At 44.2% G+C, this 12,348-nt stretch overlaps 1 protein-coding gene across 2 annotated transcripts in view; it reads right to left on the bottom strand.

Moving 5' to 3' along the window:
• Nucleotides 1-10,395, bottom strand: part of SRPK1 (SRSF protein kinase 1) — a 25,415-nt gene extending 15,020 nt beyond the window's left edge. The window contains exons 1-2 of one of the 2 annotated variants that reach the window (XM_039565532.1): nt 10,329-10,395; nt 10,183-10,243 (exon numbers count right to left, since the gene is read on the bottom strand). In XM_039565532.1, the coding sequence (XP_039421466.1) occupies nt 10,183-10,243; nt 10,329-10,341 (74 nt within the window). In that variant the 5' untranslated portion in view covers nt 10,342-10,395. Of the gene's footprint in view, nt 1-1,816; nt 3,177-10,182; nt 10,244-10,328 lie in introns of those variants that run through there. The other variant, XM_010404416.4, reaches the window with a different exon arrangement.
• Nucleotides 10,396-12,348: the final 1,953 nt, after the last annotated feature.

Genomic DNA, 12,348 nt, shown 5'->3' on the forward strand with positions numbered 1-12,348 from the left:
GGAGGAAATGTAGGATTTCCATTTGGAATAGTCATACAGTAGAATGAATGTTCAGCACTGACCTACTACACATGCACTCTGCTGAGACTTCACACATTAAATACACTGCTAACACATTCAAACTACAGCCATCTTAAACATCATAAAAAGGGAGAAATCTTGCGTTCCAATCTGATGATGACTAAATTTGTAGCTACTTAAAATCCACAACTGAAGTTCATTTAAGCAAGGAAGATCCACAAAGGTCATTCCAGGCACAACCCACCACCAGACACTTACTTTCAGTCTGTTGTCAGTAAGTCCTCCTGACTTTTTAAATTCAAGAACAGCTTAGTGGTCTCAAACCATAAACCAAAGACTGCCAAGCTAATGAGACTTTTATTAACAACCCTGCACCTTGATCCAGCCCTGAGATATTTAGCATTTAGACTTTTTTGTGACTGAATTATAGGTCGGGTATAGGAAGAAGCAAACCTACATTAGGGGACGCAGAAAGTCTTGAACTTTAAAATAGCTGCATTCCTTTGGGGACAACTGAGATACAAATAAAGTCATGCATTATCCCCAAATTAAGAGCAGGCATCAAAGGCAAGAAATAGCCATGGACAGAATGGTTGAAGGGGAGATTAGATGCTCACAGACTACAAATCCTATAGACAGGGTAAAGAGAACAGGAACTGGACAGAAAGATTTTAAGACAGAAACCTCACACATAGCGTGAGTAGTAAAGAGTAATTCTCCCCAGTGCTGCTTCAGGATTGTCACTTTTTTAACTGCACAGGATGTAGGGGATTAAAAAGGACTCAAAAGAAAATTCCCCTTAAGTGGCAGTGATGCAGACAGACACATCACGCCACTCTGCAGTCCCAGTGCTTCTCAATAATAGCAATTTCATGCATCGAGGAAGAAGTTACTGGAAGCACTAAAGCCCATTCTCCTGGAAGCTTTCTGTGCCCCTCCTAAGGGGCTGACAAATCCTGCTGCTGGCAGTCTCACACACGACACACCCTGGAGTCTGCAGCTGAGTCTTTCATGGGGATCCAAAAGCGTTTCACTTCTACATTAGAATCTATGATACCACGTAATGTAAGAAAGCCGTATTCAGGTCACACACATCTCTACAGTGCTATTTCCTTCATGAAATCACCTCCAAAATACATCCCTTTCCTTTGCCTCCCTGTGAAAATTTGTTTGATGTTATTACACACCACCCTGTTCTTCCCCTGAAATGACCACGTCAGCCAAAGATACAGATTAAGACAGAATTAATCAGTGCAGAATAAGTGTTAATACCTAATGATATACAAAATGATATACAAAAGCACAAACCTCATCTGCTTTGCTCACAAAGACAGTACTCTAAAAGGCACAAAAGGCTGATAAAGAGAGCCGAAAAATCCTTACCCAGTATTTAAAGATGACAGCTCAAACAGCTGTTGTCAAAATTGCAAAATGCAGATAAAGTACATAAAAATCCTATATTAAATGATTGTTTACACATTAAAAAACAAGTGTTCTAGGGTACTTTTTTTTTAACAGCCACCTCTGATCTACAGAAGAACACCATGATCACCTTTTCCTTTTGCTCTCTCATTGTGCTAATTAATCATCAGAATGAACTGGATCTGCAGGGTCTCTCTACAACTATATAGCAATATTTTACTTAAGAAAAACAATGTGGAACAGCAAAGCTAAGGCAAAATGCTAGGTCTTCTATGGAATTCATGTGAATCCACATCTAGAGAGACCCTCCCAAAAGTCCTTATTCCCTGAAGAACTGCAAATTCACAAGACAAAATTAGAGAGGGGCACCTACCTGCAAGAAGCACGGCCTCCCATGGATAAAAATATTCCCGAAGACAGCCCAATAGTTTTCGAAAAAGCCATCAAAAATCAGACACCACAGTGTTGGGGAAGGAGGGGGACATCAGCAGCAGGCAGAGGGGCTGGTTCTCCTCAAATGCAGCAAAGCTTTGTGCAAGAGTGAAGGAGAAGAGGGATTTGCCTCCAGCACCCAGCTGCAGCTGCCCAGCACTGCATTGCAGGTGAAGGGCCGTGCAGCAAGGCTGGGGCTTGCTCTCAGCTGATCTTCCTGCAAATTCAGTCGTGTCAGGGGGGTGAGCATAAAGACTCATCCCCTCCTCTTGATGTCTGCATGTCTCTTCTTCCCTCTAATGAAATTAGAAATTCAGGCAGATACTTTGTTTCATCTTCCTGAACTAGCCGGTTTTATTTGCCTATTCAATAGCCCAGTGGATTCAAAGCTGGGATGAAGACAAGGATCATGGTAATTGTTGACAGAGCAACCCTTTTGATAGAGGAATTCCAGCACAATCACGCAGCAGGGAACGGGCGTTCAAAGGAAGAATGAATTTTCTGAAGTGATTCCACACCTCCCCTTCCAAAGTTACAAGAAAAACTTATCCTTTATGCTTAAAACAACAAAACAAGCAGAAGGAGTCAAATCTTCTTTAAAAAGTTGAACTGAGTATTTTTCACAGCAGCGGGCACTTAACATCATCCTCCAACAACGTACAATTCCCAGTCATTTCCGGTGCCTGTTTATCCTGCTGGTTTATGTAAGTGATAGGGGAAACAAGTCAGCAACAACATGACATAGCAAGTAACAATGTAGAAATTTCTCTCCTAGGGAAGACTTAGTGAAAGACACACTGAAGCTGCCCCTGCACTTTCAAAGCAAGAGGTTTAAAGAACTCTCTTCATCTGGTTCTGTGTCTATAATATTTTCACCTTAAAAGTTCTCAGAAGTCTGAATATGCTTTTAATAGTTTAGCATTGCCAAACCTCTTCATATTAAAAAGGTGCTAAAAATATTCAAAATTTCCCACTGTAGACAAGATTTTGCTCCATGTTCACTGAAGATATCTCCCAACCCCTGCAATGCACAGCAGGGATGGTAAAGAGTTATTTGCAGGAGCTAAGATTTGAGTCACTCACTTGTTCCTTACAGAAGGTGTTAAAGCAATTTGGAAAAACACTGTGGAATTCTCCTGCCAGTTCTCAATGGTATCACTTATCTGGTCCACACACTAAAAGTAAGGTAAAAAATGATTAAGAAATCTCAGTCACACAATGTGGGTTCTTATGGATTTGCAGTGAAGAAAGGGTGCCCTCTATAAATTACCTGACACACAGCCAAGTCCCCACCCTCAACCTCACCATCAAACTCTGAGCGTGTTTTCTCTGCTCCAATAACTTACATAAAAAAAAAAAAACCAACCACTTGAAAGGAGGTGTTTGGTTCTCTTATTCAAGAGTATTAAGAGTGACTTCAAAACTCTATTTTGGACAGAAAAGATGTACTCTTCCTTGTCCCTAAAACAGCAGGAATACTGTCCATGCTACCTAACGACTTGCCTTAAATAAATACAAAAGCAGACTCCTTCCATCCTCAAGCAAGGAAGGCAACATACTTTTAGGCCAAATCATTTCTGTCACACCCATCATCCTTAAATATATACTAACAAAAAAAGATATTCTCCTTACTCCTCTCTCTCTCCCTCTCCGTTTGCCTCTCCCTTGATATTTGCAAAGATGACGCCCATCTGCAGGAAACTGAAGGGAAATGCTTTCCTAATTTTAAGTCGCCTGCAACACAGTCTTTATAAACAGTGTCATCCCTTATTGGTGAGCTCAAATTACACACATGAAATGCCCCCAAGCAGAACTCAATTCAGTGAATGCAGGACAAATGACAAATCCAGCTCCCACTGTAGGCACCACAGATAAAGGTACTGCAAACACACCCCACGACTCTTCTTTCCACCTTAACCATCCGGTCAATGACTTCCTGGGCTCTGCACCCACTACAGCAAGATCTCACTTAAGGATTCTGTGTCTTCATTCGAGAAAAAGCTCCATATGGCATGGTGAAAAGCCAGGATTTAAAATCCCTCTCCCATTTCCACATCTGTGCAACGGAGACAATGTCTCTTTAAGGAAGAATGCTTGCAGGCTGCATCTCATTACTATTTCTTAGTGTGTCTGTGATTTCCAGATCATGTTAAGACACATCTAGTGAGAATGAGTGCTGCTGGTGCCAGCCTCCCGTGTGCTCACACACAGATCTGCTGGCAAACCTCATGCTCAATGAATATGGTAACTGATTACACACAACTTTCAGGATGAATCCATGTCTGAAATGATGAAAGTGTTTCCCTGCTTGTATGCAGCTGACCTTTCTGCTCAAGAAATTCCACCTGTTTTGGGGGAATTATAAATCACAGATGGTGGGGGACTTAGGAGTGTACAATCCACGTTATTTTCTGATTATTGCAACTTATTCACTGTTGCATCCCTATTTTTCTGAGTAAATAACTGGTGTTTTCTGCCAATAGGGCAGATCCACAATACTTGCTGCTATAGAGCACTAATCCCAGAGCTACAAGAATACCCCTGTCAAGAACTTAAAACAAGACTGGAGATGGTCAAGCATCTAGTTTTTAAATAACAGCACTCAGAGGCACCAAGACATACTTTTGATTAGCAGATCTGTGGGAGCTCAGTTTGAAGACAAGTACTGGCTTTCACATGAGAACAGTATTAAAACACAAATAACAGGCAATCAGGTTTCTTGCTTCCCATCCCCACTCCCCCACACAAGCACTTAACAAGCTGTTTGTAGAACTGTCTGCTATTCCAGCTATCACAAACCAAGGAACTTCCATGGAAACCAGCAGATTTCAGTTGTGTCCTGTCATGGTCTGATAATCACTTCTGTATTTGAATGAAAAAATTACGAGGGCAATGCATTCTGACTCTACCTTAAACTTTATATTCAAAATACTTAAGGAAGACAAGTGAGGAAAACATAATCCAGGATCCTGATCCCAGGCAAAGCTTTGAATATTGAAGGAGAAATTGAGGGAGAACCTGAGAGAGCTGTCAGAACTCTGGGGCTCCTCAAAGACCGAAGTGATACAATACAAAAACAAACTGGAAACTATCAGATCCTATTAAGAATTTTCTGCTCCCCAGACTGCACAGATGGAAAAACCACCAACTGTGTCTCTCTTCAGAGCAATTTTAGAGAGGAGGAAGAAGTGAGGCTTCACTGCATGGCAAGAGTCTTGCCAGAGATTTTCAGGTAACAATAATCTCGTAAACCCAGCTGATGATCTCCTGTTAGCCTGCTCTGCTTCCTAAACAGACACCTAAACCTTCTGCACCAAGGCATTACAACGTTCCCAGCACACTTGTGCAGGGACACCTGCAGAGCACAAAGCAGGGGTGAAAGGCTGAACTGTTGGCACACCCATCACACCTTCCTCCTGGCACATCCCCATCCAGGACAGCTCGTGAAACATCAGAACACAGAGAATTATCTTTTCAATTCCATAGAATACAAGGAAAACTAGTAAAAGAAGTGTTCCCAGGAAAGCACTGAAAATAATGAATATTGCAGGCATTTGGGAAGAAGTGGGGAGAAAGCAAGACTACTAACTTAGCTCTGCCACTGCTTCCCTGCAGGAGTAGAGGGAGACAGAGGATCTATTCAAAGTCCTGTGAAAAAATACCTCCCACTCAGTAAAGCCTGTAAGAAATGATTAAATTCACCAGTGCAGGCAGAATTAGCAGGAAGAAATTCAGATCATGCACATTTTCCAGAACAAGCCACATACCTTATGGCTGCCACTACTTTTGTAGATATTCATGCTTACAGTAATAAAATGCTCTGCTTTGAAGCACAATTGGTTCAACATCCCTTACATAGAACTAGTGGTTTTATACATGAATAGGCCAACTTTTCCTGAAATGAACACTGAATTGATGAAACGGTATTCTCATTTGGGTCTGCTACTGAAACAGCCACCACCTACATATTATACAGACCTGTAGCCTAGTTCTATGTAGTACAGTTATTTTCTTCATTACAGAGAAATGAGCTGTAATATACAAATTTTTCTTCAGTCTCTTTCCTGTTTCTTTAACTGCTTTGAATCTGGATGGGTGTTTCAGACTAGTTTTTAAATTCTGGCTCTTAATCTCAGTAGTAACTAAAGGAGTAATTTTCTCCTAGGACAAAGAAAACAGTTTGCACTTCTAAGGCCTTGCAACACAAAACATAGACAGAAAAAACCCACAGTATTTTACTAGCAGTTATGATCTAACAGTCACAAGTGCCCAATTGCATTACATATTGCCAGAGACATCCGTAAAGTACAACTGTATTTGTATTTTAGTTCAAACAGAAGCTTGTATTTTCAAATAGGAGCACAGTTCTGAAGTAAACACCAGATTTGCCTTGTGTATTAGGCTTTTGTTCACACAATGCACTTTTACAGAGTATGGTAATGAAGAAGGAATTCTCAGGAGGAATTTCTCCATGGAAAGGGTTGTTAAACATTGGAAAGGGCTGCCCTGGGAGGTGGTGGAGTCACCATTCCAGGAGATATTCAAGAAACACCTGGAAGTGGCACTCAGTGCCCCAGTCTGGTTGACAAGGTGGGGAGTAGTCACAGGTTGGACTCAATGATCTTGGAGGGCTTTTACAACCTTAATCATTCTATGAACATGAATCTCTTCCAAATGCAAGCAGACAGAAGCTGTACTTCAGCATCGCTTTTGAACAAGAGTTAACTCAGAGCAACCTTCCCATCCAAACAGCACTCGGGGTCTTCAAAAAAACCCAGCTGATGATCTCCTGTTAGCCTGCTCTGCTTCCTAAACAGACACCTAAACCTTCTGCACCAAGGCATTACAACGTTCCCAGCACACTTGTGCAGGGACACCTGCAGAGCACAAAGCAGGGGTGAAAGGCTGAACTGTTGGCACACCCATCACACCTTCCTCCTGGCACATCCCCATCCTGGACAGCTCGTGAAACATCGGAACACAGAGAATACAAGGAAAACTAGTAAAAGACGTGTTCCCAGGAAAGCACTGCACATTTCCCTCCTCAGGGCAAGTATTACATCCAACACATCTGTCCACTATGATGAACCCCAAAGACACAGTAACTGCTCCAAAGAACTGCAAAAGCCTTGTCAAAAATGCAGAATTGGGCAAAACCAACTACCTTAATGCACCTCATCAGATACTGCTGTCTGGAGAGTTTACAGTTGTAGTTACTAAAGCTCTGGTATGAAAAAATACTTGCAAGCCTACAGGCTCCTTTTTTAAAGACAGGTTTTTTTGAGTGCCTTTGGGAATCAACTGACTGTGAGCACCCAGGATGTTCACACCTCAAAAAATGATAAAATTAATACATCGCATTCTTCCGCAGATAACTTTTGGAAAAGCTACCTTTGGGCAGCAACACAATCTGCAGGAACCTACCTACAAAACTTTTGTTAATAACTACTTCTGGCATGCAGATCTCCTGACATTCTTAACACTAAGGAAAAGGCCTGCCATTTACCAAAAATAGATTAAAGCAATTTTAATTCTAATTCCTTGCCTTTTCGATGGAAAATAAGTGAAATTAAGAAACTGAAAATAGTGCTTCACTCAAGGCCACAAAGCAATCGGTGACAGTTAATATGAGAACTCAGGATGTCCCTGTATCTCAGCTTGTCTTTTGTCCCTCCAGGGCATTCACCTGTCACTGTCCCTGCCCTGCTCCTCAGTTCTCACAGAAATGGGACCTGAACAAAGGTACACAGCCAGGACATCCTCCCAGCTTGACAGTGGCAGAAATGGAACCACCAAGCAGGCAAGGCAAGTAGAAGCTTCCTGAGCAAACATTTGAGACAGCTGGCTTAATGAATCTTCCAGGTTACCAAAAGATTTGGGGTAGTTTTATTGGATTGGGAAAATACAGTTAACTCACCTTCAGAACTCCAAGGAACTCTGCCTGCTCTCTTTCTACAGAAGAGAGTCAGGATAAATGCATTCTCTACTTCACTGATGTAAAATTAAACTTTTAAGACAGGAAGGAATGAAAGAAATAGGATCATCTTGAATTTGCAGAAAATTAAGAAAGTGGCTGACGTTCCTATAGGAATATATATTAATTTCAAAAACATATATTAATTTCCTATTAAAAAGCTTACACACAGAACCATAATTAATATTTCCAAGGTGTTTCTGTAAATCGTCAGTTTAGACTGGTCTTGTCTGAACCAAAAATGTAGCAATGTTAACTACTGGATGATGAAAAAAAATAAGTAACTTTCCAGTTTCTTTTAACCTTTCCAAGTGGTTTCTTTTGTTCTGTTTTGAGCGATATTGGGTTTATAGGTAAACTTAAAGCAGGCGTAGCTCATTTCTAAAATGAAAGATATTTTTAATTGTTTTAAATCCCTTCAGAACATTCTGTGCATTTTTATACTTACTCGTAATAATTCATAATGCTGAATTCAACCTTTTAAAATCATTGTTTCATGCTTTTTACTGCAAATGCATAGAAAAAATATATTACAGGAAAAAATTTCATGTGTGACCTAAACTATCATGGAACATCAGATATTAAAAGCACATTCCATGTGGTTTCAAGTATAGATTTTACGAAACAACCCAGTTAAGCCTATTTTAGAAGATTTAACTAGAGCAGCTTTGTATTTAAATAGAATAAATGTTGTGGAACTGTACCTAAAGTTAGAGGCTGACACTGAGTTTAGTTGCACAGCATAAAGCATGTGAAAGTTTTTTTAATTTCTGAGGTACAATCCAATAAACTTATGGTACCAGAGAACAGAGCTGAAGCATGCAGTGTAAGAATATAAACACAGCATTTGACAAACAGCATGGCTCTGCACTCCAATCAAGGTTAGTGGCAAAATCAAGAGCTAACCAGCAGTGCATTTAACCTGTCCTGAATATGTGGTTAAAAAAAGATTTATAAAAAGCCCCTAACATGCCAGCTCTGAAGTTATCACTCAGCAACCTCAAAATCTACACAGAAATCAGTTCTCCCAGCTACACTGTGGACTTTATTGGCAGAGTCAGTATTGGTGGTCTGCAGCTAGCGATGGAAAAAAAACCCCATAGCACATACAGGATTAAACAATGGATTATTCATACAGAAATTAGAGAAGGAGGAAAGCATTTCAAAAACTGTCCTAATGCTACCTTCAAGAAATACCAGGAGCATGTACAGAATAGCATGGAACCATAACACACATCTCCCAAATACTTTGGTTAAGGCTCCTCACTCTTCAAAAGCCCCATCTCCAAACCACTGACTCTTGGCTGGAGGCAACAAGAAAAAAATATTTTAAATCCCTGTGATGTGTCTGAGGAAGTGACTGAGAAAGCATTACTCTAGGCCTAAAGAAAAAACCCTCTGACTCCCACCTCCAGTGCCTTAGCCTTACTTACTGTCTTTGGTTCCTGGACACCTTCGAGTAAAAAACATCCTGAGGTACCAGAGATTTTATAGAAATAAGCTGCATTTTAAGGAGCCCACAGAACCAGCTCCAAGACTTACATCACCTTTTTCTACAAAGGAATCCACGAGCAGCACTGAACACAGCACTTAGTGCAGCCTGCTGAAAGCCATTGTTTAGTATTTACTTGAGTTCTTTTAATTTTTACATCTGCCTCCAAAAGTTCCCCACACATAAAGACTCGTGACATTCCTGCGGGAGGAGAGAAGCCACACGAGAGCATCAAAGCTAAAGAACGAAGTAAACAACACACCACGGCATTCTTTCGGCAGGATTTAAGGGAAAAAAAAAAAAAAAAAAAGCTCAGGGGGAAAGAGAGTCAAGAGGGGGAAGAGTCAAGAGAAGCTGGCTACTGAAGTGCCCCGGGGGCGGCAGAGAGGGGACGCTGACAACTCCCGCCGGGGTACAACCCACGGCCAAGGGGAGATTGCAAGGGCAGACCACCACCCGGAGCCCAATCCCTAAGCACTACCGCAACTCCATGGTCGGGCTTTGGGGACAAGCAGGGAAGGCAGAGGCTCCCGTTCCCCGTGCAGCCCAAGAAGCCATGACCGGACCCGGAGAGGGGCCGGCGGCCAGAGCTGGGCGGCAAAACGGCCGCCGCCGGCCACGCGCTGCGCCGGCTCCGCTGCTGCCTGCGCCCGAAACGTGCGCTCGGTTAACTGTCGTTAAAAACCCGCCCAGCCCCGGGAGCTCGCACGTTCCCCCGGCGCCGAGCGCCCTCCGGGCCGCCGGGCTCGGCAGCCCCTTCTCCGCGGGGAGGGCCGGGGGAACAAAGAGGCGGCGGTGCCGGCGGGAGATGCCGCCTGAAGGGAGCCGCGGCCGCACTTACTTCCTCTGGGCCTTGTCCTTCTTGGCTTTGGTCCGCTTCTTCCGGGCCTGCAGCGCCAGCACTGAGGGAGAGAAGGAGAGAGAGGCGTGAAGGGCGGCGAGCCCTGCGGGGGCCCCGCGGGGCGATGGAGGCCGCGCCGCGCTCACCTTTCCGCTCCATGGCCGCCACCGCCGGCGGCCCCGGGCGCCTGCGCTGCGCCCGCCGGGCTGGGCACGCGCGGCTCGGCCGCCTCAGCCGCGCGGAGCCACCGCCTCCCGGCCCGGACCCACCCCTGCCCCCGCCCGCCCCGCGCGGCTCCGGCTCCGGCAGCGGCTCCGGCTCCGGCTCCGGCAGCGGCTCCGGCTCCGGCTCCGGCAGCGGCGCGGGCGGGGCGCAGGCGCGGGGCCGTGCGGGAGCCGCCCCGAGCCGAACGGCGGCGGGTGGCGCCGGTAGTGCCGCCGGGCACGGTGCGGGCTCCGTTTGTCGCCCGCCGCCGGGGCCTGCTCGGGGCGTCCACCGGCCTCCCGCACCCGCCGACCTTCCGCAGCCGTTCCCGCCGGCCTCCCGCAGCCGCCTCTCAGCGCGCAAAGCCTTTCACTGCACCCATGTGTAAACTCGTGTGCCCCGAGCAGAGTGCAACGCCCAGTAGACTCAGAGATTATTAATATTAAATCATTTCTTTAATAATGACCACGGAAAAAAACCTTTGCAGTTACTGGGCCGTTCAGGCATTTTGCTGCACGCGTTGAACAAATACCTGTGTTTAAGGTGGTTATATATTCACCTAGGAACTTCTGTAGGTTCTACTGTCTATAGTTTTGCTCAACACTATTTAACTTGAAAAAGATGAATGTTCACAAACATATTGTGTGAATCTGCTTGTGGGTGAGGCCAGAGACTTGTAGATAACGAAGAAATGGGAAAAAACGTCAATTTCAGAAAATGTTACTAATTGACATAGACTGCTGCTCAGCCAAAGTCATGCTAAACTTCTGAACTTTGGGAAGAATAACAAAGACTTATTAGGGTTATGAATATTACCTTCTCTGCCCAGGGTGGACTTGAAGCTAATTCTAATGATCACGTATCGTATGTTATACAAAAGGAGGGGTGCATATTAAGGGGGACATAAAGTAGGCTGATCGGGAAGTACCTTCCAAGTCCTCAGCCAGTGGGGAAAGGGAGAGGCTGATGAGGCTGGGAAAATTAAGATAAAAAGGAGGCTGTGTCCTCCAACAATCTGAGAGACCCCATGGAGAAACGCCCCATGGCCTCTCCCTTTGTTCATGAATAAAGCTACAGGATTCCTCTGTCTTCTTTCTTGGACATAAACCTCTGGCAACACGAATTTTTCTGCACAAACTGCTCCAAACTACTTGCAGATCTGCCACAAACACATTACATATTCTATCAGGTGTCTATCTGGGATTCTGATCCCCTACTGCTGTCAGGGAGCCACAGAGGGAGTCACGGCAATCAGCTGGGACCAGAGCTTGAACCATGTCTAGTGTGGTTTTAATTTCTAGGACATTTTAAAGCATTCCCAAGAGCCGGGCCCTTCGGCATAGGATTATGGATATTTTTCATGGAAAGGCAGGTATGTGTGTGCAACTTTGGAAGACAGAAAAATCCTTTTCATATTTGTAATTGTTGCTGTATTCTACAAGCAGCAGATGTTTAGGACATCTGTTCTGCAAAGAGTTCTGTGTGAGAAACTAACACAAGATTTTGTGATAACACAACAGAGGGGCAAATTTCAGCCTTTGCTGAAAAAGTAATCAAGGTAAGGTTGAGCTGAAAAGACCTCAAATGCGGTAGAGTCCCTCCCCTGCAAGCATTGCACAGCGATGTCCTACCTCAAAAAAGACACAACATTACAGACCAGAGAAGATTATAATCTCTGGAGCCTATCTGTCATCATATATCTGTACAGAGTGACTCGTGCTGTTGGCTCTGGAAAGGTGTGTGCTCACACTGGCAGGCTGTTCTGTTCCCTACAGGTTTCTTCATGTGGGGGTGACAAAAACATGGCTGGATTTGGAAAGCCACAGTGAAGCACATGTGCAGGCTGGCATTGCATTCCCTTGAGCAGTAGCTGCCACCAGTCTGAATGAGGACCCCCACCCCCCCCCAGAGTTCTGCTACAAAACCAAGAGACTACTGAGCATCTTCCTCCTTGCCATGTTG

The sequence above is a fragment of the Corvus cornix genome, chromosome 26 (assembly GCF_000738735.6).
Source record: "Corvus cornix cornix isolate S_Up_H32 chromosome 26, ASM73873v5, whole genome shotgun sequence".
Lineage (NCBI taxonomy): Eukaryota > Metazoa > Chordata > Aves > Passeriformes > Corvidae > Corvus > Corvus cornix.